Here is a 24,278-nt window from a genome sequence, read left to right as displayed (position 1 = left end):
AAAACAATATTGTGCTTAATGCTTTGTCATTCCAAATTCTATTTCAACATTTTATGTTATCTGTTAAGGTATTACAAAATAATGAATTTTCTTTTAAAAAATACAGAAAATCATGGTAGCAAAATAGTAGCTTTACCAAGAATAATGCACAGCAGGCTCAAGTATAGAAACCAAACATTTGAAAACACACCTCTTCACATACAGTGGTGCACTGTATATGAAACACAATTAAACGGGCTGACATCTGAGGATTATTCATCACTTCAGCCAATCCACATGAGGACTTCCAAAAGAAAGGCAGTCAGTGTTCAGTGTTTCAAAACAGTAATGCAGCTACAACTAAACCACAACTGGTTGTTCACTAAGGGATCACGTATGTATTCCAGCTCCAGAATAATGAAACACTGTTAAGTCCACTCATTTCAACACTAGGTTAAACCAAAATAGTAAACAGAGAATTGCAAGTATGTCTGGCTATGTTTCACTGCCCATCAGATGAGTCCTTTCTTCATTATCACCAGGAGAAGTTTGCAGGCTGGAACTGGAACTGTTTGCACAAGGAAAAGAACAGGAAGAAAGAAACAGGTTTAATATTCTCTAGATACAATACCAATATTCTCTGTGCAATACCAACATTATAGCAAAAAAAAAAAAAAAAAAAAGCCACACATTATGTGGAAAGAACTATGTGGATCACTAGATTTAGTTTCCCACTACTGCACAGAACCATGTATTACTGCTTTCACACCTATCATTTCACAGAATCACAGAACGGTTTGGGTTGGAAGGGACCTTTAAAGGTCATCTAGTCCAACCCCCCTGAAATGAGCAGGGACATCTTCAGCTAGATCAGGTTGCTCAAAGCCCATCCAACCTGGCCTTGAACGTTTCCAGTGATGGGGCATCTACCACCTCTCTGGGCAATCTGTTCCAGTGTTTCACCACTCTCATTGAAAAAAACTTCTTCCTCATATCTAGTCTGAACCTACCTTCTTTTAGTTTAAAACCATTACCCCTTGTCCTAATGCAACAGACCCTACTAAAAAGTCTGTCCCCATCTTCCTTATAAGTCCCCTTTAACTGCTGAAAGCTGCAGTAAGGTTTCCCTAGAGCCTTCTCTTCTCCAGGATGAACAACCCCAACTCTCTAGGCCTGTCTTCATAGGAGAGATATTCCATCCCTCTGATCATTTTTGTGGCCCTCCTCTGGACCCAGTCCAACAGGTCCATGTCTTTCCTGTGCTGAGGACTCTACAGCTGGACACAGTACTCCAGGTGGGGTCTCACAGGAGCAGGGTAGAAGGGGAGAATCACCTCCCTTGACCTGCTGGTCAGGCTTCTTTTGATGCAGTCCAGGACATGGTTGGCTTTCTGAGCCGTGAGTGCACACGGCCAGCTCATGTCCAGCTTTTCAATCACCAGTACCCCTAGGTCCTTCTCAACTGGGCTGCTCTCAATTCCTTCATCCCCCAGCCTGTATTGATACCAGAGGTTGCCCTGACCCAGGTGCAGGACCTTGCATTTGGCCTTGTTGAACTTCATGATGTTCACATGGGCCCACTTCTCAAGCTTGTCCAGGTCCCTCTGGATGGCATCCTGTCCCTCGGGCATCTCAAATGCACCACTCAGCTTGGTGTCACCTGCAAATTTGCTGAGGGTGCACCTGATCCTACTGTCTATGTCGTTGGTGAAGACAGTAAACACTACTTGTTCCAATACGGACCCCTGAGGGACACCACTCATCACTGATCTCCATCTGGACATTGAGCCTTTGACCACTACTCTCTGAATGTGACCATCCAGCCAACTCCAGCTCACAAACACACTCCTGGAGGAACCATCAGTAGGGTTTACTTCTTAATGCCACAGTCTTGTTGCTTGTATAGAACAGGCATTGTCTGGTTTAAGTCTCTGTTTAGGTCAGTAGGGATTTAGAAAAGCATACAGACAAAGTATTAAGCAATATTTTTACTGCTCATCTTGTCATTCATTATCAGGTTGGTAGTGAGGAAAAAAATGGAAGCACAGGTTTCAAAGGTTTGCTTTATATGGCTGCAAGTAAAATAAAGAATAAATATCTCAGCATACCTTGTCCTTGTTGCCTCAGTGATATAGAATATTCCAGCTGCAAGACCCTTTGAGGAAAGAGTCAGTTACAATTATAATAGTAATAACCTTATTCAATAGCTTTTAATTGCAATAGATATAAAAAGAAAAAAATGTGTAATTACTTACACTTAACAGTGCCCATCCTCCCTGGATGGCTGAGGCCCATTCAAAACCCAGTTTTTCATTTAGAAATCCTCCCAGAGTGGGACCTGCAAATGCCCTGCAACAAATCAAAATGAAGTATTGGCATCCCAGACAAAAAAGATAACATATCATATTCTCAGATAAGATTTTTACTGTGTTGTGTGGCCTCCCTCCATTGATTCTCCCCGCTTTGTCAACAAAGAGACTGTTTTCCACAGACCTAACTTTCCTATAACCCAGAATAAGCATTAATTCTTTGTTTGCCATGACCCCAATAAACCTGACTAGTTACCTCCTCAGCTGGAAATAGGATCCACATCAGAAAGCTGAATGCACCCTTTTCCATATCTGGAAAGGCTTAAAGGCCCCATTAAGGACCATGTTAGAATAGGGCATCTACACCAATCAATTCTGTCATAGAACAAATTTAAAATCTCATCCCTCAAAATGTAAAACTTCCAAACTTCAAGACAAAACTGATGGATATATACAGGTGGTGAGGTACCTTGTGACAGATGCGGTCACTGCAAGGTTGAGCTGTATGTAACTGCCCTGCACCTTCATGCCTGTCTAAGAATGCCATGAAAGGTTATGCAGCTGCTGTCACTTTATGTAAGGTCTTACATGATTCAGTCTCTCACTACAGAAAGGGACAAAACTGTGTAAAAATAGAGAGACCTCCTGGAAGAAAGTCACAAAATAAAACCAGGTTTGACAGCAGCATAAAACTGGGGTTTGGTAACTTTATACTACCTATATTGGTACTGAACCCTACACCAGATAAACAGGTCAGCTAGAACTTCAGTTAGCTTGGAAAAAAAGTGGTGCAAATTTGTACCACTGAAACCCACCTGCAACCACAGAGGACTACAAGGGCAGATAAAAAAAATCCTGGAAGTGGCTGTCAATATGGGGACTCCATCACTTCCCACTGAGTGACAGCTCTGAAGGGTCACTCAGCCAGCGATGCCTTTAACTCATTTCTGTGATGACCACTGGGTAACACAGACACACTCTGCTAAGCTACACAAACACAAACCTTAAATAATGGCTGTGCCTGAAAGAGAAGATTCTACCCCAAGCTATCCCAGACAAAAGTAGGAAGTGTGGAAAACGAAAAAGAGAGAACAGAATTAGTCAGGAGCAGATACCTTCTAGCTCACTCCACGTGAGTGGACTTAGCTTTTAAAAAATTAGGGTCCACCTCTCTCTGTATTAAGCATTAAATACTTCAGTGACAAGAAAAATGACCACACGCACAAGCTAACATCCACTTAATCACCGCAGCTTTTTGATATGCAGGGCAATACATTTCAAGGAAGACAAGTTCAGAATCCATTTGTTGGGTAAAAAGTTTTGTTTTAACATGTCCACCTGGCACCTGTTTAGTGAGAACCTTCTGAATCAAGGTTAATGCAATGACTGCAGTGCAAGACTTTTTGTTGTAAGGCAGCAGGCTTTCATGTGGCAATAGGGAACAAACGAACACTCATAGATTCCAGAAAGGTGACTGTATACCTACCCAAGGGACCACATGGCATTGAAGAGCCCAGATACCAGTCCCAGCAGACTCAGACCTTCTTCAAATCCATTCTCACTGCAGAAAGACAGACCAGTTAGAGTAGTACAATACATTATTGTGTCTCCGTCTATAGCCTTCCCCCATAAAGAGTTTTTTTCCTCCTTTTAATTTACACACAACATAAATAGTTAACAAGCAAAAGCGTACAGCAGAATCATAACTGTTTAGCCAGTACTTTCTTCTTTGCTGCCTCTCTGGAGGATTACAGTGCTACTCCTCATCTCTGATGTCTTCCAAGTGAGATTTCTAACATCACACCATCCCTCATTCCCCATGTTTCATATAGCAAGTGTAAAACGGTGGCAGGTGACTTTTAAGAAGATAAGACCTTGTTCCAAGAGGAAGATACTAACAGGAGTAAACCAAGACCCTTCTAGGTCATTACTGTCAAGCCACATCACAGACCTTGTACTTTGAGCAAGCATGACACCTGTAGGTGCAGCTGTTAAAACTAAAGCAGTCTGGAAATCTAGTGAAGACTGCTTGCTATTTATCGTCCTCAGAAGCTGAAATAAATCCCATGTATATGAAATCACACACACAGGTCCCCCCATGGTATGAGACCCAAAGTCTGGTGGACTTCAGTGTGTTCATGGTACTGAAGTACATATTTACAAAATTATATTTGGAGTATGACAGAGGTGCTCAGTCAGAAAAAAACTAAGACAAAAGAATAGTGGAAACATTTAAGTGTTACTCACTGCCTTTGCCTCAAAAAGGGGGGTAAAAGCCACACCAAAACACCACTTCATATTCACCCCTGAACATCAGTTGCAGTTTCCTACTGTTAAGTAACATGAAAGATGTGTTGGACCAAGTTACTTACTATGCGCAGTGCAGTATCTCTGGAAACACTGGGATAGCAATCATGCCAAGGGAAAAGCCAATCAAAACTAGCACTAGCACAAACATCCACAGCTGACTGAAAAAGAGGCATTTGAAAGAAGTTAGCTGCTGAAGACTCTTTTCAAGTAAGGACGCCGTTTAACTGAAGGCTGCTGTATCAGCTCTCCATGACTGACCAGAAAACTATGTTTCTTGAAGCCAAGGACTCTAATTGAACACTAAGACTTGAAGAATACAGTTCTATGCTTAAAAAAAAGACTTTGTAAAATAATTTGAAAATCCTGTGCTGAAATTAAATATTTCCTTATCAAATGCAGTTCATTTTAAGAGTAGTACATACAGAAGAGGTAGACAGATGAGCTTATCTCAGAAATACAGGGCTTGGTTTGTTGCACAAGCGAAAGATCTTGCAGCTAAAATTTTGTAGCCTAATACATTATAACAAGATAGACTTAGCTAAAGAAAAGAATGTCGAAGATTTTGCTGATTTTTTTTTTCTCATCAGTTTAAACATATGATCTCACCAGTTGCAAATGTATGATCTTCTTTAAAAATTATAAGTCTAGGAGGAAGGAGTTGACTAATTCTGCACCTTAGCAAGCCTATCGTCACCTTTAACAGAGTATATAACCTAGGACAAAAGGACTATACAGCTGTTTTGTAAATGTCACAGAGTGCTTTGCTGTGAATTAACTTGAGAGATATGGCAATGCAGTGTTCACATGCAACAGACATTGTCTTTACTTAGCTAGCTGAAAACTAAGCTATATATAGAAAGAATTAAAATCAATACTGCTGCACAGCCATGCAAATAAATCCTATAGTTAAGAAACTGATGAAATAGGGAAAATCAAAAAATAAGATAGAAAAAGAACTTTGTTTTGCTGCATTGGAAATGCGACAGAATTGGGAAGAAAGGAAAATAAAAATCAGCATTCTTCCCACCATACACATTAACATGAAAAAACATAGTAACAGTAAAAAGCAAAGGAAGATAAATCTCCAATTTCAGATGCTTCCACTGCTTTACATTCATAGTCTTATGCCAGAACTTAAAAAAAACCCTGTTTCATGATCAGAGCTGCTAATCATAAACTTGTGGACATACATCACTATGGTCATGTTAGCTATCACAAAAACATCATAAGAGGACAGGCTCAAGAAGAGACAGTTCCATACCTTTCAATGTGCAGTACAGGAGCAGGCCCTAACATGAAAAAGCACAGTGCTGTTGTTAAGCCTCCAGATACCAGCAGCCACTTCCTGAGGTACTGTAAAAGAAAAGGAAGAGGTATGTAATTTAAAGATTTGAATTTGTAATGCAAGTATCTTGTTTTTCATAATAACCCTCTTCTAAATCTTCATCTCCTGAAAGGTATGGCTCCTGTAGAGACCATCATTGCACACAAACTGGGAATTCAGTTTCTCTGCCAGTTCTGAACACCATCAAGAAACACTGAATTTGTGTCTCCTCACCACCGATGCAATCACTGGCAGCAGCTGCTTAATACAGAGATTTCTTCAGGATACTGAGTAACGGTGCTTCTCTGTCAGCAAAGTATTTTAGGTCTCACTCCTCCTTAGTGTAAGAAATATCATGTAGCGTTGCATGGAATTCTCATGCACAAAGGTCATTATTAGTTCATGTCAGGAAAAAACAGTGTCAGAAAACTGGTACTGTCCTTCATGCACAGCATTCAAAGTGCAGGTTTCCTTCATCAATTAGCAGTGCTGTCAACCAGGCAGTTTTAGGTCCATCACTGTCAAAGTCTCTCTACGGTGCAGTTAAGAACCATAGCCAGTCAGTGTGCTGATCTAATTTGGATATTACACTTTTCAGTGGATAAAGTCAATACAGCTAACCAGAACATCTTTACTCCTCAAAAGCTGATAAAATTAGATGTGGTCAAAAGCACAGATAACTGGGACATATTTTCCCACTCTCCAATCCATATTGGCTGGAAATAGATTGTGCTTAGTCCACCAGAAAAGCTCAACACATTTCAACTACAGGATATTTGTCCAACATCCTTTACTATTTTGGACATTCTTGTATTACCTGGACCTTGCAAAAGAGACCTTCAAGTTGGCAGTATTCGTTGCACATGCAAGGTCCTGAAAGACAGATCCCTTTACAGGACCAGGCCTACATCCATCGCTTCAATATGGGAAGTCCTCTGGTTTTAACTAAATGCACAAAGTGCTTTACTAACCCTGCACAACAGCAGGGTAATACTCACTGGCAGTTTGTCACTTAGGAATCCGAGGAGGGGAGAAGACAGGGAGTACGAGAGTGCCAAACCAAGGAATACCAAGCCCACATAACCAGCTGGGAGTTTGAACTATGGAAAGGAAGATAAAACAAAACATCAAACGATACATGCTACCTTCATTAAAGAACAATCCAAGAATTATATTTTAGGTCAAAATAATTAAATGCACAATTTTAAGTATTTTACTGGTATCATACAGAGGTTTTTCAAGTATTTTAAGTCATCAGCAGAGCTCCAGTTTCCTTACACTTCCATTTCTAAGCATGAAGTGAAAACATCAGACACAACTGTATGCAGATAAAGCCCAAATAATCTCAGGAGGAAATGCTATGCTATGTCCCTACACCAGCACACTGTATTCTAACATGAATATCTGGCACATTTGAAACAGACATTTCAGACCCTGAAATTCCAATGGATTTAGTCTTTACTTCTCCAATCTTCAGTTTTATTTCCACTTCGAAAAGCATAAATACAGTAGTCATCTACTGCTAATCACTGCATCTTAAGAGTAAGTAGTGCTATAAAACACAACTCTGGCTTTTCAACCAAAGGAGGATTTTTATGAGAATGAGTAAGAGGCTTCTTGAAAACACCCTGAGATCTACACATTCCTAATGCAGTCACATTTCCATATTGAAACAAAATGTGTAAGGAACCAAAACCATATTAGTCTCTCAAATGAGTGCTTTAACTACCAGTTAGAAGGTACTCCAGGATGTTTCATGTGGCATGGACTATATAAATATTCACAATATCCTTGCCATATGCAAGCACATGCTAATAACTCTAATTTAGTGGTTAAAACACCTGCCAAGAAGGCTACAGCCCTTCCACAGCAAGTATCTGTTAGCACAGCGCAGACTGAAAGTAGAAGAGTCACACCAGTGAGCAGTATTCTACAGCAGAGTAATTACAGATCCCTCCTGGGTGGTGGAAGACATACATTCACATCTCCACTGATGGAAGAGTTTAGCACCAAGTCTCCTTCACACTGCATGACCGCTCTAAGTACTGGACTAGACTGACAAAAAGTAGGAGCACAAACAAAATGCTATGCGCTGGAAAAAACAATTAATAAACCACCCAAAAAGCATTGCTTAATTTCACACGCGAACAGAATCTTAAACTGTTTACTTCAAATTCATTACCTTAAACACCATGGGGAAAATCAATAAAAAAATAAAATTAAGTAGGAAACAAATAAATAAATATTAAAATAAATACAAACTAAATAAAACAACATTTGCCTTTTTAATGAGCAAGTGAAGAAGTCAGCTGACAAGATACATAGTTTCAAGTTTATTTCTATCATTGCTGTAAAACAAGGCAGAGCTCTGATATCATATCCCCCAAAAAACAAACGTCCACATCAAGAGGAGTAACACTGTCAGTAACTGTTTCAGTTTTACAGAATTTGCTTTCCGAAAGGAGGACAAAGTCCCTCGTTCACAAAACCAGCTGCTATGCCCTGTTGAAAGCCAATTAAGTGGAAAAAGCACATTTTTAAAGGCCTTACATTTCCTCAAAGTTACCAAGACCCAGTGGCTACAGATGGTGTAAATGGAAACTGTGATTTGTCAGTGCTGTGAAAATCAATTTATGTGGAAATCATATTATTAACAGTTAATTAAAGCAGTGTAGTTGGATAAGGCTTAATTTTTTTCAGGATATGTAAACCACATTTATAACCAGTTATTTACTATTTAGCAAGTCAAGACTTCCCTTCATGTTAACAGAACTTACCTTCTTTAGGATAAAGAGAGACATTGTGGGATCCAAAAAGCCCAAGCATGCACTTAGAGAAAATATAGTAAAACAGAGTAGTAAGATTTTTGGCAGAAGAGCGAGCTTCCAAAAGGAGTCCTTGCTAGGGATCGAATCTGTTTCAAGAGAAGGGGGGGGAAGGGGGATTGCATTATTTTCAGCAGCATAAGCTCATAACTGATCTTCTTGCTTTAGAACAAAAATCAGTATTTCCCTTTTCTACTCCTATTACTCTTGTTATGTAACAAATGAAAGTCAATAGCAGACTATTATGCCCTACACTATTTTTAGATTAAGAAACCAGATTTGATAGGTGTGAAGAAAAGTACACAATTTCTATTCCAACATTGCAAATCCCCAACTTGAAAAGAACAAAAGCATGTACTATTCCCAATTATGTGAAAACACAGTTACTTCTCCGCTACCCCTTATACAATGAAAATCTCATGGATACGTCTCAAAAAAACATGTACACATGCATGAAACAACCATTCATATCCAATCAGAGAAACATACTTTGAAAGTAAAATAAAGAGACTGCTATATACTAGTTGAGATCTGACTGAATTTTTAAGCAACTAGTCATTTGGGTCTCCTATATGTTCAGCTTGTACTCCAGAGAGGAAGCCTCTTTCAGGTGTCATGGTTAGATGCCATTTCTAAGGCAGGCTCTCTTCCTGATGCTCTTGGTGCTTTAATAGTTGAATGTGGTGTTAAAGTATACATAGAACTAGAACTTCATTCATTAGCATCCACCAGCTCAAAGCTAAAATTTCTTTAATGTAATTTCAAACTGGCTAGCAATATCATGACTCCACACAATTTCAGAGCTCAGGGGGGTGGGGAGGAAGCGAGCAGTAGCAGCACACGGTTAACCACTGTCAGTTTCTTCTAAAAGCCAATAATTATGAAGTTATTCTCCAAGGTTTTCATATTTAAGAGGAAAAAATATTTTAAAAATGCAATTTAAAGTTACCAGTTTTTATTCTGGAAAAGACCTTGCAATTACAATCTTGTGTGAAAATTTATCTTTAAGTTAACTTTCTGTCAAATACAAGCAGGACCGTCTAAAATTTAATCAAATTTATATGACCTCCAGCACTTGAGTTAAACCCCACATTTATTAACTTTAACATTCATTCATGATAATCAGATACTGCATCATTCAGTATAAATAAACCCTTTTTTATTCTCCCTGTAATTCTGATTTTTTCCTGTCACCCCTCAAACACATCAAGTTCTCTTGTTTTAGGCAAAACCTATCTCCAGCTTTTCTTCAACTAGCTACAATGACAAACTGATACAAAGAAGACAAAACTGATCCTTTACAAGCCCTGAAGTTAAAGAGACAAAAGAAAACAAAAATTTATCTCAATTCACTGTCACACAGAGTTCTTAGTGTTTGCAGAGATGGTCATGAGGTGTTGGATTCATTCCAGGACATCTGCATGGACTAATTTTGGTTTGCATTAAAACATGGGCCTGATCAAGATCACAGGTTAATTCAGCTGGAGCTTTGCCCTCTGAGTTGTATCAGATTTTAGAAACTGGTATTTTTCTAAAACACAGTTATATACATGAGAAATTGAGGTTAGTGAAGGAGACAGGAAGAAGGGTGCTTACCGTATTTTGGCAATAGGCACATATTTACAGGCACCAAGACCAACACTACGCATCCCAGTGTAATGAAAGGGACCTCATAACCAAACGATTGATACAAAAAGCCACCTAAAGGTGGGCCCAGCACCAGTCCGAGTCCTGTAAAAATTTCAAGGCTGCCCTAAAGGATGAAAAAGAAAGCCAGCAAAAAAAAGAATGCTGAGAAACTCTAATGTAACAATAAAAGCAATCAATTTTTCTGAGGAGCAGCACAACATAGTCCGGCTAGTGAAAAGAAAAAGGCACCACATCACTAAGAGGGATAATGATTAGTAGAGACCTTCACAAAGTGGGACAGCAAAAGGAATTTCACAGTTGCCTGCGTGACAGCAGTCACCTCCTTTGCTTCACTATGGGAGAACCACCTCTACTGCAGCATTAACTACTCTGCTCTCACCTAACACATCCCAGTCCTGAGGCAAGACAAATGCTCTACTGATGGAAAGCATCTGTAGAACAACTCTGGGTGAAGTGATCATCTCCCCCACCTTCAGTTACTCTCCAGCCTGAGGGGGTGGACCCAAACAAGCCTATTTGGATGGGTCATTATCTCATGGGATGAGTTACATGTGCCACGTTAAAGCTTTCTCTCCATAACCATCTGTTTGGTTTCACTGACTAGGGGTACGAAATAACAGTGAAATTGTAATGGGGAAAACTCAGATTATTTTGGCTATTTAATAATCTGGCATCTTTTATGAGACACTCATTTTCAAAAGGACAATAACACAGTTACACTTAAATCTTGTGTTACAGCACCATAACCACTGTCAACAAACATCTGCCTCAATACTCGACTATCAGTGCTTAGACCACTCCCTTTTAACAAGTAACAGCTGGTGGTAATAACTGCTTACAGTTAAAGTTTTGCTAACTTCTGGGACCCAGAAAGATAGTACAGAGATTCATCTTCATCTTTAATTTTACTGATACAAGTCAGAGTGGTCACATGGCCTGATAGTGGGCACAGTCAGCAATAGCCAAGTTCTTTACCCTAGGTCAGCCTAGGGTTCCAGCCTTCTACTTTCCTGGGGAAGGAAATAACTAATAACAGCACATGACTAGGAAGGCCTCAAAATTAGTTCTAGATAGATTTGAGACATTTTGGTAAACTTCAACACATGGAATGCCCATGAGTTACCATAACTGCATCCAAATACTGCTTTTACTCGTGTCGCTCATCAGCCATAAAAAATATTTATGATTGGTCAGACTTCAGTTCAAATCAGGCTGTACATCATTTAACTCTTCTAAATCAATTAATTATTGGGGGGGAGGAGCAGAGCAGAGGCACTGCATTATTGCAGATCAGGGGAGCATAATGTAAACCTGACAGTGTAAGAAAAGTGGTATTGTTTATGTTCTGAAGTTCATACCTGCCCCAACAGAGGGATCATGTTGACAGATTCTGAACTTGCCACTTCTACAAGGCTGACATACCTACATTTAATAACTTCCCCATATATTCCCCTCATCCATTCCTTCAAGCTTTATGAATTTACCATAGGATGCACCTTGCTTCAACTAATCAGCTCTTCAACTAATCCTGCCTCTGCCACCACCACGAGCAGAGCTCACAGTAAGAACCCTCCATCATGTCCATTTAAGGATAGCAAGTCTACATGAATGAATTTGAAAAGCTTTTATTCTCATGCAGAACAAGACAGAGTATGTAATATGGCAAACAGACCGATATTTGAAAGCGTTCTGTCTTCTGCCAGCACCCTTTCTAGATTTTAAACAAAGGTAGCTACCAAGCCACAGCTGTGTAGTGTTTCTGATTGTGGTCATGAGGTGACCTTCATCACCATGTACCATTTTCATCTATGCATCATGGTTATTGTGTTGGTACCACAGAATTTAATTTAATTCTGATTATAAGATAGATAACTAAGTCCCTTTAAGTCAAGGTTACTTTACTTACCTATTTAAATTGCATTTTAAAATTTGTAAACAGGAAATCTTAACCTTATAGACTGAATAAATACAAAACATGATTACAATAACCTGCTTTCCAAGGAAATTGCCAGCCCCTCACTGCTGATACAATTTAGTAATTTTCTGCTAATCAGGAGGTCATATTTTTATAGACATTTATTTATAAAAGTAACTATACAGCTTAACAACAATATTACTAAAATAAAAGCATCTACTTTTTCAATTTTATTAAATGTTCTGAAGGATGTTCTTAACATTTGTTCACCCATTAAAATTTAACCCAGTTATTTCTGTCAGTCTATATTTTAATTGAAACCAGAATTTATTGAAAAAGAGAAAAAAAAAGCAACATTTTATTAAATACAAAACTTTTTTTTTACTTAACATCATAAAAACCAGCTAAATAAGGGTAGTATCTCTGGTTGTAGTGAATCATTGATGACCAGAAATACTGCCCTCCAGATTTCAAGACATTCTAGCTCTCCTGTTGTCATACATCACTTTTATCAATAGATTAGAAAAATGAAACCAAAATTGTTTCCAGTTTTGCATCTTTCGGTCATTTAAATCAACATTATTTGAATGAATTAATCAAGTTTCTTGAATCCATCCACATGGATTCTTACCATCCATGTAGAAGTAGTTGCTAAAAGCTGTATTAGTATTTTAATAGTCTGATTTCAGCTGAAGAGATAATTACTGCCATCAATGCTCAGCTGTCTTCAAAATATAAGCAGCTAATACATACTGCTTAATTTATATCTAATTGAAGTTGTGCTAAGGTCTAAACTTGTTCTAGGATTGTGATTCTAGACTACAAACAAACCAACATTATGTGACAATTTCAAATATGCCTGCACATGAGACAGCAGATTTTCTCCTCCTGGTTTTAAGCTGCCTGCTGACAATTTATCATATTGCGGGTACTCAGCTGTAACACTGGTTTTTGCACTTACCAGGACAGTAGCTATATTATTGGGAAATGCTTTTGCAAGGATTGAAAATGATGCTGTCATTGCTGCTGCAAAACCTACTGCATCCATTGCTCTTACTAAAAAGCACAAACCAATGAACATCGGTCCACTTGGCACCTTGTCCAGCATTCTGGAAAAAAACAGAAAATGGAGATCTCTCAGGATCCAACAAGTCATCTACTAAGGGCCCTGGAGCATCGTATCTTACTAATTAAAGGACACAGTTACAAGACACTCAATGCTTTCTTTTGCCACATCTTTTTGTATCATACCAGTGAAGTCATTCAAATTCCACCAAACTGTTTCTGGCAGCTTTCTCCTTTTCTCCTTTCTTTGGTGGTGAAAAGAGCACGAAAAACCTAACCTGTGAAAAACTCCAGTGCCATCTTCTGTTGTATTTCATAGCTTTTCCAAGCAACTGTGCAAGGAGTCTGATGCAATGAGTTACAACTACCTAGTAAGAGCTTCCTTCATTGTTAATAAAACTTTTATTTTGCTAAAATTAGTGGCTTAGCCCCTCCCCCTGTCAGGCAAAGCTTCTTATTTGCACTCAATATTTTAAAGAAAAGAATAATTAAAACATTATTCGTAAATAGTTCCCTTACTGCTGCACTTTGACAGACTTCTCACTTGCTGTTCATCAACTATGGTAGTTATTTAAATATGCAGAACCTTCCTCCTTTGCTTTCAAAATACTAAACAGGCTTTGAAACCTACTGCAAGGGAGAAGTGTTCATTCTGCTTTACAAGGGATAGATGAAAAGATGCAAAAAGTTTGGTGACCTAACCAACACTCAAAAGATGGCCAGGAGTTTCCAGTTTTGTTTTGTGTCCATCTTTTCATATGGATGAAAATGATTAAAAGACAAATGCAACAAAATCAACCAGCAAAAATTACTCACCCAAACAGAATGGTCACACATCCTGAAACAAACATCCCTGCCACAAACATGAAGTTTGCTCCAATATGTGTAAGCTGTAAATTAAATACCATTTTTACATGTTATTATTTCAAGCCTAGACCAAAAATCTTTCAATGTAAGTTACTGTTAAGAAATCAAAACATTATGGGCACTTTACAGCATATGCTACTAGAAGATCTGGAGACATTGCTCCTGCTGGTGTGCCTTCATGCAATACTGAACCTAAATACATTCTGAACGTTTAAGTGACTTAACCCAGTTTTCAAAATCATTAAGACAATGGTGCAGTTAACTATTTCACAGCGCTGCATCACAGCTTCTGCAGAGCAGCAGTTTACAGCAGCACTGCTCATTATAAACAAAGTAATACATTCCCCCTCCAGCACTGCGGGGTGATGCCAGTTCAGCAATACCTGTCAAATACATAGCTCAGGAGAGTCAATGGAAGCTGATTTTAAAGCAAATTTATCACCACCTTCACCAGCACAAAGCTTTGGCCTAGGAAGCACAGTAGCTTCAGGCTTCCCCGTTCATTACCAAGTAAAGGACCCCACCTTACTTCATTTCAGACTCCAGGATGAAAGACAACAAGAGGCATGACGTAAAGCTAACTCAATCCCGTAACAAAGTACATCTCAGCTTCTAATTCCATGCTGTAACTTCTCCTAAGGACAGCAGGTATTTCACACTCTTTTCTTGTTCAGGCCTGGACAAAGTCCCTGTATTTCAGCCGTTATTACTAAAGCCCATATTTTGCCGAGTTTCACTGAAATCCTCAGGATTTCTAACTTCTGGACTGTCCACCTCTATTGGTGCTCACCTCACCTGTCTGCAGTGAGGATGGCGTGCTCACTCTCTCTCTCCCCTGCAAAGTACTCGGTGAGGGTTGTGCCATAGTTGAATGCCATCACAGGCACTGGGACTGGACTTACCAATGGCACTTGTGTGACACCTTGATGAGCCACCTCACCACCAGAGAAAATCATTCACCATGGGGTCAGCAAAAAGACTGCCCAATCAAAGAAAGAGAATACTATGAAACTGCAGCAGCCCCAACTTAGGGTATGATCCTGAGCAGCCCTAGCCAAATATGCATACACAGTGGTGCCCCAGCATATAAGCAAACAAACTGTTATATAATTTATTTGTAATTTCTCCAGCATGAGAAAAATGCTGAATCTGTAGGAAAACTGAATTTGCAAGAACTAGACGCATTTCTTTTATACTGCTGTATAATGAAGCGGAAGGGGAAACTGAGTTAAGCAGCAAGGAGTCATAATAGGAGGAAATGTTACAAAAAAGACAACATACCAAAAAAGAAGAAGGGATGAAGCTAACTAGAGAAAAAAAATATACACCTTAACAACAGTGCCAAAGGCAAACAGAATATATAAGTGCAATAAATAAAATGGAGGGAGGGGAGAGGGAAAGGAGATAATAGAAAGGAGAATTGATCAGCAGATTACTCAGAAGCAAACAGAACAGTTAACCAGAGAAACAAAACAGTTACGTGTCTGCCACCCTATGCTACCGTCAAAACTGTAGAAGAGTAATTTTTAAATTGTACTGACAAGACTTAGATCAGATTCAGACTGACTGGCCAGGCTCCAGTTACTGCAGACACAAACCTGAAGGAGTGCTACTGAAGAGACAGCTCTTTTCTCAGCCTTAGAGAACTGTCTTCAGGTACCAACCTGTGTCATCACAGAAATAAATTACAGCTTCAATTATACTTACATAATTTCCCAAGATTAAAGACGACAAGAAATTGACCAAAGCAAAACATCCAAAAATCAGGCCAACAACGGTGTCACTGGCACCTTTTTTTTCTGCCTGCAAAAAAGATCACAACTGTGTAACGATGGAAGCAAATTCTTGAGGTAATATTCATGCCTTCTACATTTAATTTTTTTTTAATTCTCTACTAGTGCAGTTACAAAGCAATTTCCTTTCTCAAAGGCAATAGCAGCTCATAAAGTAACAACACAGCAACTTAAAGACTATGTTGTGCTTCTATTTAAGCTATCAAGGGAAAAGCAACGTTAATTCCTCAACGAATGAAAACACTGTGCTGTTTGCTGAACTACTGAACACGTGACCAGACGTTATATAGGTGGCTTCAGCTGTATAAAGTCTGGCGAGAGGGCAGTGAACAGTGTTATCTGTTATCTTCACTGCACCATGACTCCCCATGACAAGAACCAGGAAAATTTTTGACTTATGCAACTGGCAAAGTACACTTACTTGGGTACAAGCAGTACATAGGCATATTTAGAGCAAAAATAATCTTAACATTTCTGTGTTAGTACTTGGGAACAACTTGGTCATGAGAAATGGATTTCTGCTGCAAAGGCACCATGACCACTTTTTTGCATCCTGTGTTTAAACATTGTATTCACTCAACATAAGCAAAGAATTATTTTTTTCCTCTCCAGTTGCTCGGTCAGGAAGTTTAACACAGTGAATGATGGCCCAGAATGTGTTAACAGAGAGGTAGCTATAAATAAAAAGTCATTAAGTGGCACTGAAATGCAAGCCAGGACATGTGCAGTTTTAATCTCAGCTTTACTACCAAACGGCTGCACAACACTGGGCAAAAAACTACTTCATTCCCCAAGCATCCATTTCAACTTCTACCTCATTTCATTAGTTTGCTGTCTCCTCTGCAGCCACAGGGAAGACGAATTAGTCCATGGACAGGATCCAGGCCACCGTTACACACACTCTAGTCTATTTTAGCCAGCACCAGGCTATCACTATGAATTCCCACAACTGAAAAGTTTAACTTGGAGCTTACAGCCAGACATGAAGGTCCCACGGTGTTCAAGATCCTTTTAAAAGTTTCAACATGCGGAAAATAATCTAAAGAGTAGCTGGCTAAATTGTTTGTTTACCTCTGAAGGGAAAAAGGGTCCCAGGATTGAATAGCATATCATTGAACTGAAGTTTATAGACGCTGCCGCGACCACTGTAAATAGCTGTTCCCTGGTAAGCCGCCTTGACTCCTCACCAAGTGCTTCTGGCATGCCATCTTCTTAAAATGCAAAATGACAAGGAAAAAGTAAATTATCATGAACTGGTAGAGGGAATTACGATTTGCAAATCGGGTTTGAAATCCGCATAAAGCTCTGCCCTCCCGGCTCCGGGGAATCAAATCTCCCCCCGCAGGCCGGGGCCGCACTGCGCCGCAGAGGCAGCGGCCCCCGGCGCGGCGCGATGCCGGCCCGCCGCCCCCCTCAGCCCACCGGCTCTCGCAGGAGCCGCCCCGCCGCGACCGCGGGCCCGGCCCGGCCCCACGCGTGTGAGCGCACGCCTCGCGGGGACAGCCCCAGTACGCGGCACCGCCGGACGCAACCTCGGGGAGAAACCCGCCGCCACCCCCCGCACGACCGCTCCCTGCTCCGGCGCTGCCCAGCGGCCCTTCAGCTCCGGCCCGGCCCGGCCGGCGCCAGCAGCGCCCCGGTCACCGGCGGAGAAACGCGGGCGCCCCCCGCCTCCCTCCCACCCACCTGGGGGCTGCTCGCTCCCCATGCCGCCCGCCGCCCGGCTGCCCATGGGGAAGGAGCGCCGCGCCCGCAATGGCCGGCCCGGCACGGGGCGGTGCGGGGCGGCCCCGGCCCCGCCTGGCCCCGGCCGCGGGCTGTCAGCGCACCGGGGCCAACGCCAGCCCCGGCGGCCCGGCCGCCGGCAGGGAGCACGCTCGGCCTGCGGGGCCGGCTGCCCAGCGGGCCCCGGCGGGGAGGGCACCGGGGGCCGGCCGCGGGCGCCGGGCTTTAGGCAAGCTGGTCACGCCGCGCGGCTGGCGCCGGGGAGCTGCCTACTTACCGGACCCGAAACCGGGTCTCTCGGTACAGCGGCTTCGGGAGGCTACGGGCCAAGAAAACCGAGGAGGCAGCGGACAAAGCTGTCAGGAGAACGAGTGGGTACGTAGTCTGCACAAATGTTGCTCATCAAGCACGAGGACACATAGGACGCATTATTGTCCATACAAATGTTTCTCATCACATACAAGGAGAGATAAGACGCATCAGTTCGGTCAGCCTGTTCTTTAAACCGTCAACGATAATTAGTAAGGAACTTCTAATCAGGAGCTACAGTCCTTGAAGAAGAGAAACATCCTGGAACTTGGACGCTTGTTGAAAATTGTTTACTGTAAATCAGTTTAATTAGAGTGTCCTTTAGAAGAACTGTCCTCTATATAGTAGTAAAAATCACACCCACTGCCTCAAAGACCCCTGCCTGAATAAAGACCCCCACCCTTTGAACTGGTGCAGAAAAATTAAAACCCACTAACTTTAAATCGAGACGAGGCATGTTACTAACCAATGAGGGAAAAAAGTGATAAGTAACCAACCAATAGTCATTGGAGTATATATGTAATCATGTAGCCTGAAGTGTATAAATACCTTGAATTTCCTTTGTGTGGTGTGTTAGCTTTGTGGAATTATCACCTAGCACCCATCTTTGAGCAAATACGGAACAAACTGATACCTCAGCTCTGTGTGTAAGACTAGCTTTTGCACACTAGGTAGCAAACCCTATTTGAGGGTACTTGCTGAACACAACTATACCTCACCTGCACATTAGAATGATGTTTCTGACAAGCAGAACAGTACATGTTACAGAAAAGCCTCAAAATGGAAGTGTAAATCCCAAGTGTATTAAAGTGGGAGCTCAAATAATTTATTAATATTATGTTATTGTGACTGGGGGAGCTGGGGTCAGGGACCCGAGAGGTACATCGCAGTTTGTGCAGCTAAAGAAAATTTGGATGGTAAAGGAGGGATCAGCTCCAGGGACTCTGCCTTGCTACAGCTGACTGACCTGACTGCCTTTCCTGAAAACACCTTTGGCTCAGCTTTGCCCTCTAAGGTTCCCTCAGGGGTGGCTGGCAGATACTGTAGGACTGCTGGTTTGCCTTGTAAGCACAAAAATTCGTCTGTTTTTAAAAGAGGTGTAATGTCCCTGTCTTCCATACCAAAAGGAGATTCAGGATGGCATCTTAGGACTGATAGACCCAGCAAGATCATTGATCATGTACACAGCCTCTACCAAGTTACAGGATCCACAAAACAGTAACAGAAGAGCTGAATGACAAAGTTGTCACAAGAATTAATTGCTATAAACTGATCAGAAGTAAACTCAGGCTAGATATGAGGAAGAGGCAATATAATCAACACATTTGACACAAGGAAGGAGATGAGGCATGAGCTAGAGACCTCTTCCAAATGTAACAAAAGGCAGACCACCTATTGCTTGAAGAGAAAAAATCAGTAGTTACTTTTTAAAAGCACTATTTTACCAAGGCCATCAGTATTCCATCTAGTTACCAGTTATGCATGATAAGGACATTTCAGAGCAAATGTTGTCATATACCTAACTTTAGAATCCCACACTCCATATGACAGGAAAAAGCAGAATTACTTTCTTATCACACGATTAGGAAACTTAAAAACTATTTAGCAGCCACAAAGATCAACAGCCACACATTCCATTGCTGAAGACTATTTTCACAATATATTGTGTGTGGCATATATTATGGCTGTGAAGTTGAAAAATCCCTAAGAACTACCTTGGTCTTTTCCTGTCTGTCTCCAGAAAAAGACAGAAACATAAATCCTTTTCATAGATACTGACCCTTGAACAGCCTTAGTGCCCCCCAAAAAAGAGGAAGAGCACTTGCAAGTCATCCTGAGTTTGCAAAAGGAAAATAAGAAAAAGGTGATATATGCAAAACATGATACACAAGTAGAGCAAATAAAAGAAAGTTGTAGACAAAGATTAAAACTGTGGTGAGAGAATAAAGCTTTCCTTTCTGTGGCTAGCGATAGACAGTCAGTTATGTTCAGGAGGTGAAACAGTTTTCATTCCAACTACTTGCTCTTTTCAGTCTAGACTCTCACTCAACAGATTCCAACTACTTTCAAAACCCAGTCCTCCTCACATTAATAATTACATGCGAGTAATGAGTAATCCAATTCCAATAAAGCCTGTGGTAGTAAGATTTCCCCAATGTCAGTGCATGCAGTAGAAGGCTGAAGTGTGGGAAATAGCAGCGTTGCACTGTGATTGGCATGAGCTATGGCTCCAGTAATGAAATGGGGCTATGAACTCCCTATGCGTGCATACAGTTTACTTATGTACTGCTCACTATTGACAGAAGAAACTGGTTGATGGAACATGTTTATTAATTCTTCATACATTCTTCATAAGCTATTGTCGTGGTTTAACCCCATCTGGCAGCTAAGCACCACACAGCCACTCCCTCACTCAGCCCCAGTGGAATGGGGGAGGGAATCAGAAGGATAAAAGTGAGAAAACTCATGGATTCAGATAAAGACAGTTTAATAGGTAAAGCAAAAGCCTCATGCACAAGCAAAGCAAAACAAGGAATTCATTCACCACTTCCCATCAGCAGGCAGGAGCTCAGACATCCCCAGGAAAGCAGGGCTCCATCATCTGTAACGGTTACTTGGGAAGACAAACACCATCATTCCAAATGTCCCCCCCTTCCTTCTTCTTCCCGCAGCTTTATATGCTGAGCCTGACACCATAGGGTATGGAATATCCCTTTGGTCAGTTGGGGTCAGATGTCCCAGCTGTGTCCCCTCCCAACTCCTTGTGCACCCCCAGCCTCCTCGCTGGTGGGGTGAGGAGCAGAAAAGGCCTTGACTCTGCATAAACACTGCTCAGCAATAACAAAAACATCCCTGTGTTATGGACACCATTTCCAGCAGAAATCCAAAACGTAGCCCATACTAGCTACTATGAAGAAAATTACTCTATCCCAGCCAAAACCAGCACATTCTCCACCCCTTATTCTGTACTATTTACATCATGCTCAGGTCTCACGCTATTCAATACATCCTCATTAACCACCCCTCCTTCCCATCCTTTGATGTAATAGCAGATTTAATTTCCTTGGTCTATGAACCATCCCTGTGAAATGTCTGTAAAATATCTATGGATGTCCACAATGCCCACAAAATGTCCATGCAGTTCATTTAGACCATGACTTTGGGCTCCATCTGTTATGGTGGTCACTCAGGACAGATGAGGTGGTGTGTTGTGTGGAGTTATTGGGCACCAAAGCCAGATCAGGTCGGGTCACTGCTGCACTTGCACTGCTTCTTGTAAGGCTTGTTCTCTACTGGTTTGAGCGGTTCCTGATATAGTAATTCTTATAACATGCAACTCAAATCCCAGATTACAACTTTGAAGGTATTTCCATTACAGTCTCCACCCCTTGTCCCTTTGGGCCAGACCATCAGGTTTAACATTGCAATGAACTCCTCCCATTGCCCCTGCTTTGGCTTGGACTTATCCACAGATTGCAGTCCCTTGGAGTGTACCTGCTCCAAGTGGAGACTTATCTATGAGCCACAGTCTCTCCAGGGTTGGACCTGCTGTGGCATAGACTCATCCACAGCCACAGATGCTTTGAGCTGCACCTGTTCCAGCATGGCCTTCTCCACAGGCAACAATCCCTTCAGAGATATACCTGCTGTGGCACAGACATAATCACTGCCACAGACACTTTGGGGTGTCCTGCTCCCACGTGGATGCATCCACAGGTCACAGTCCCTTCGACTTGAGTTCACACTGGAGTTCCAGCCTGTCCAGTACAGCAGCACAGAAGCAGCAGCGATGCCCTGGCCATCTGCCAGCCCAGACGCATCGCCATTGCTGTTATCAAAATGTTCCCAGGCACAGCAGAGAAAGATGATAAGCAGTACAGCACTACAGCAAGCAGCAAAAGCAAAAAGCTGCCACTAACAAGCACTAGACTCTAATACACAGCGAGGCAAGCAAGCCCCATGGCAAGTACAGGAGTCTGTCAATTAATAGCTAAACAGCAATAACAGCTGTAAATTCAATCTAGCACATTCCAATCAAACCTGTTGTTATCTTGAACCCTTTGAGCCCCATGCTGGGTGCCAAAAAGGACTGTCATGGTTTAACCCCAGCTGGCAGCTAAGCACCACACAGCCACTTGCTCACTCCTCCCTGGTGGGATGGGGGAGGGAATCAGAAGGGTAAAAGTGAGAAAACTCATGGATTCAGATAAAGACAGTTTAATAGGTAAAGCAAAAGCCTCATGCACAAGCAAAGCAAAACAAGGAATTCATTCACCACTTCCCATCAGCAGGCAGGAGCTCAGACATCCCCAGGAAAGCAGGGCTCCATCATCTGTAACGGTTACTTGGGAAGACAAACACCATCATTCCAAATGTCCCCCTCTTCCTTCTTCTTCCCGCAGCTTTATATGCTGAGCCTGACACCATAGGGTATGGAATATCCCTTTGGTCAGTTGGGGTCAGCTGTCCCAGCTGTGTCCCCTCCCAACTCCTTGTGCACCCCCAGCCTCCTCGCTGGTGGGGTGAGGAGCAGAAAAGGCCTTGACTCTGCATAAACACTGCTCAGCAATAACGAAAATATCCCTGTGTTATCAACCCTGTTTCCAGCAGAAATCCAAAACGTAGCCCATACTAGCTACTATGAAGAAAATTAACTCTATCCCAGCCAAAAATAGCACAGCTATAAATATTTGTGAACCTTTGAACTGGGACTTGGTAATAGCCTGTCATGGTAGTTTTTTAAAGTCTAACAAAAATAATTTTTTTAAAAGTGTACAGACCTTTCATGCATATGTCATGTCTGCAGCAACTTTAAGAAAATGTGTGTTTCCCTTCAGATCCCAAATCATGTGTAGAATTCAGGCCTTGGAGAACTAGCCCTCTATAAATACTACAAATGGAGTCTACATCCATTGCTTATGTTCACAAGATAAAAACATATTAAGAAAGTTGCTTTAAGAGCAGCTTCCTTCGTGGACATGCAGGATATTCTGAAATGCTCAGCACATATGGGAATATATATCCCTTATTATTGTTCTGTATATTTGTAGAGAACTTAGAAATACTTTTGCATTACATCCAAAAATCACTTAGCCAGTGCTTATTTGTATTATATTGCTATTTCTTTTGCCAGAAGTCATAGTGGCTACACATAGGTATTTGGACAGAATTTAAAATGGCTCTAATGTAACCACATGATAACCACATCCTTTGAGAGTCTAGTGCAGAATCCATGGAAGGCAACAAAATGCAGCAAACTCTTTTGTTCAGTTATCATGACATCAACGTTTTTCTTCTTTTCAAATTGGTATTGAAATGCCATAGCTTGTCCTCTTTCTGAGACCCCAGAATAGTCTCACCATAATTTCTCCAGGCACCTGAAACTCGAGGCAGACATCTCTTGTGCTCCTGAGTAGCAGCATGTGGTTAGCTGTTCTGAACTGTTACCTGGAGGCACTTGGAAATACACACCTCTCCCCTCTGGGCTGGTGAGCAGGACTTCCGTGGCTTACCAAGAAAATTGGTAAAAATAGCCTGGCCTTCCATCTTTATGATGCAGAACCTTTTTTTGGACTGTGTGACCACAAAATGATTAAGATAATTGTTTAAGAAGAGTAGGGTGAAATGTGCACTGGTGTTATTTGCAAGAAGGCTTCCAACTCAGTGTCCCACAAGACTGTGAAATCATGTCTGTTTTGGAAGGAAAATGAGATGATTCTGTCATGTGACATTGGAAATCTAATCGTAGCACATGCCTGTGCTTTGTATTTCTAGAAACAGATGTCAGAGGGAAATAAGTTTTGCAAGGATTGTTCAGAACTGAAATTCAGAACTGATTGTTCAGAGTTTAGCAGTGTTGTGGATCTCTCTTTCAAGTTTGTAATACCTGACACTTTCACCTGCCTACCTGGCTGTCTCACCATACTATGCCACTGTCTAAACTACTCACTACTCAGTTCCTGAGTCTCCACAGTTTACAACGTGGCACTTAAGCCATAACTGGAGTCTGGCATTTTGATGAAAAGATGGGTCGTAGTTCCCAGGGTGAGCACAGGGTGAAGGTAAAGGTTACCACAGCAAGAGACAAGGAGAGAAATAACTAAAGCAAAAAGGAGAAGGAAGAGGGTGGCTGAGAAGGAGTGAACTATTATATCCTCACTGCAGTACGGCTGTCCTGAAAAAGCCCCCAAGCTCAGTTGTCATTTT

At 41.5% G+C, this 24,278-nt stretch overlaps 1 protein-coding gene across 3 annotated transcripts; it reads right to left on the bottom strand.

Annotated features, from left to right (window-relative positions):
- Nucleotides 1–19: 19 nt before the first annotated feature.
- Nucleotides 20–18,444, bottom strand: SLC18B1 (solute carrier family 18 member B1). Of its 3 annotated transcripts, none has more exons than XM_074819074.1 (14): nt 18,040–18,444; nt 17,109–17,248; nt 15,952–16,047; nt 14,194–14,267; nt 13,274–13,421; nt 10,344–10,500; nt 8,700–8,836; nt 6,921–7,022; nt 5,860–5,951; nt 4,661–4,756; nt 3,775–3,849; nt 2,235–2,328; nt 2,088–2,134; nt 20–547 (listed from the first exon to the last, which is right to left on the bottom strand). In XM_074819074.1, exons 2-14 carry the CDS (start codon nt 17,238–17,240, stop codon nt 475–477), a joined length of 1,323 nt encoding a protein of 440 aa, XP_074675175.1. In that variant the 5' UTR covers nt 17,241–17,248; nt 18,040–18,444; the 3' UTR covers nt 20–474. The 3 variants fall into 3 exon arrangements, with proteins under 3 accessions (XP_074675175.1, XP_074675173.1, XP_074675174.1); XM_074819072.1 differs by lacking the exon at nt 18,040–18,444 and adding an exon at nt 17,724–17,871; XM_074819073.1 differs by lacking the exon at nt 18,040–18,444 and adding an exon at nt 17,724–17,824 and having other exon boundaries at nt 17,109–17,245.
- Nucleotides 18,445–24,278: the final 5,834 nt, after the last annotated feature.

The sequence above is a fragment of the Strix aluco genome, chromosome 3 (assembly GCF_031877795.1).
Source record: "Strix aluco isolate bStrAlu1 chromosome 3, bStrAlu1.hap1, whole genome shotgun sequence".
Taxonomy (NCBI): Eukaryota; Metazoa; Chordata; class Aves; order Strigiformes; family Strigidae; genus Strix; species Strix aluco.
The sequence above is the reverse complement of the archived record's forward strand: the minus strand, read 5'-3'. Positions and strand labels throughout refer to the sequence as shown.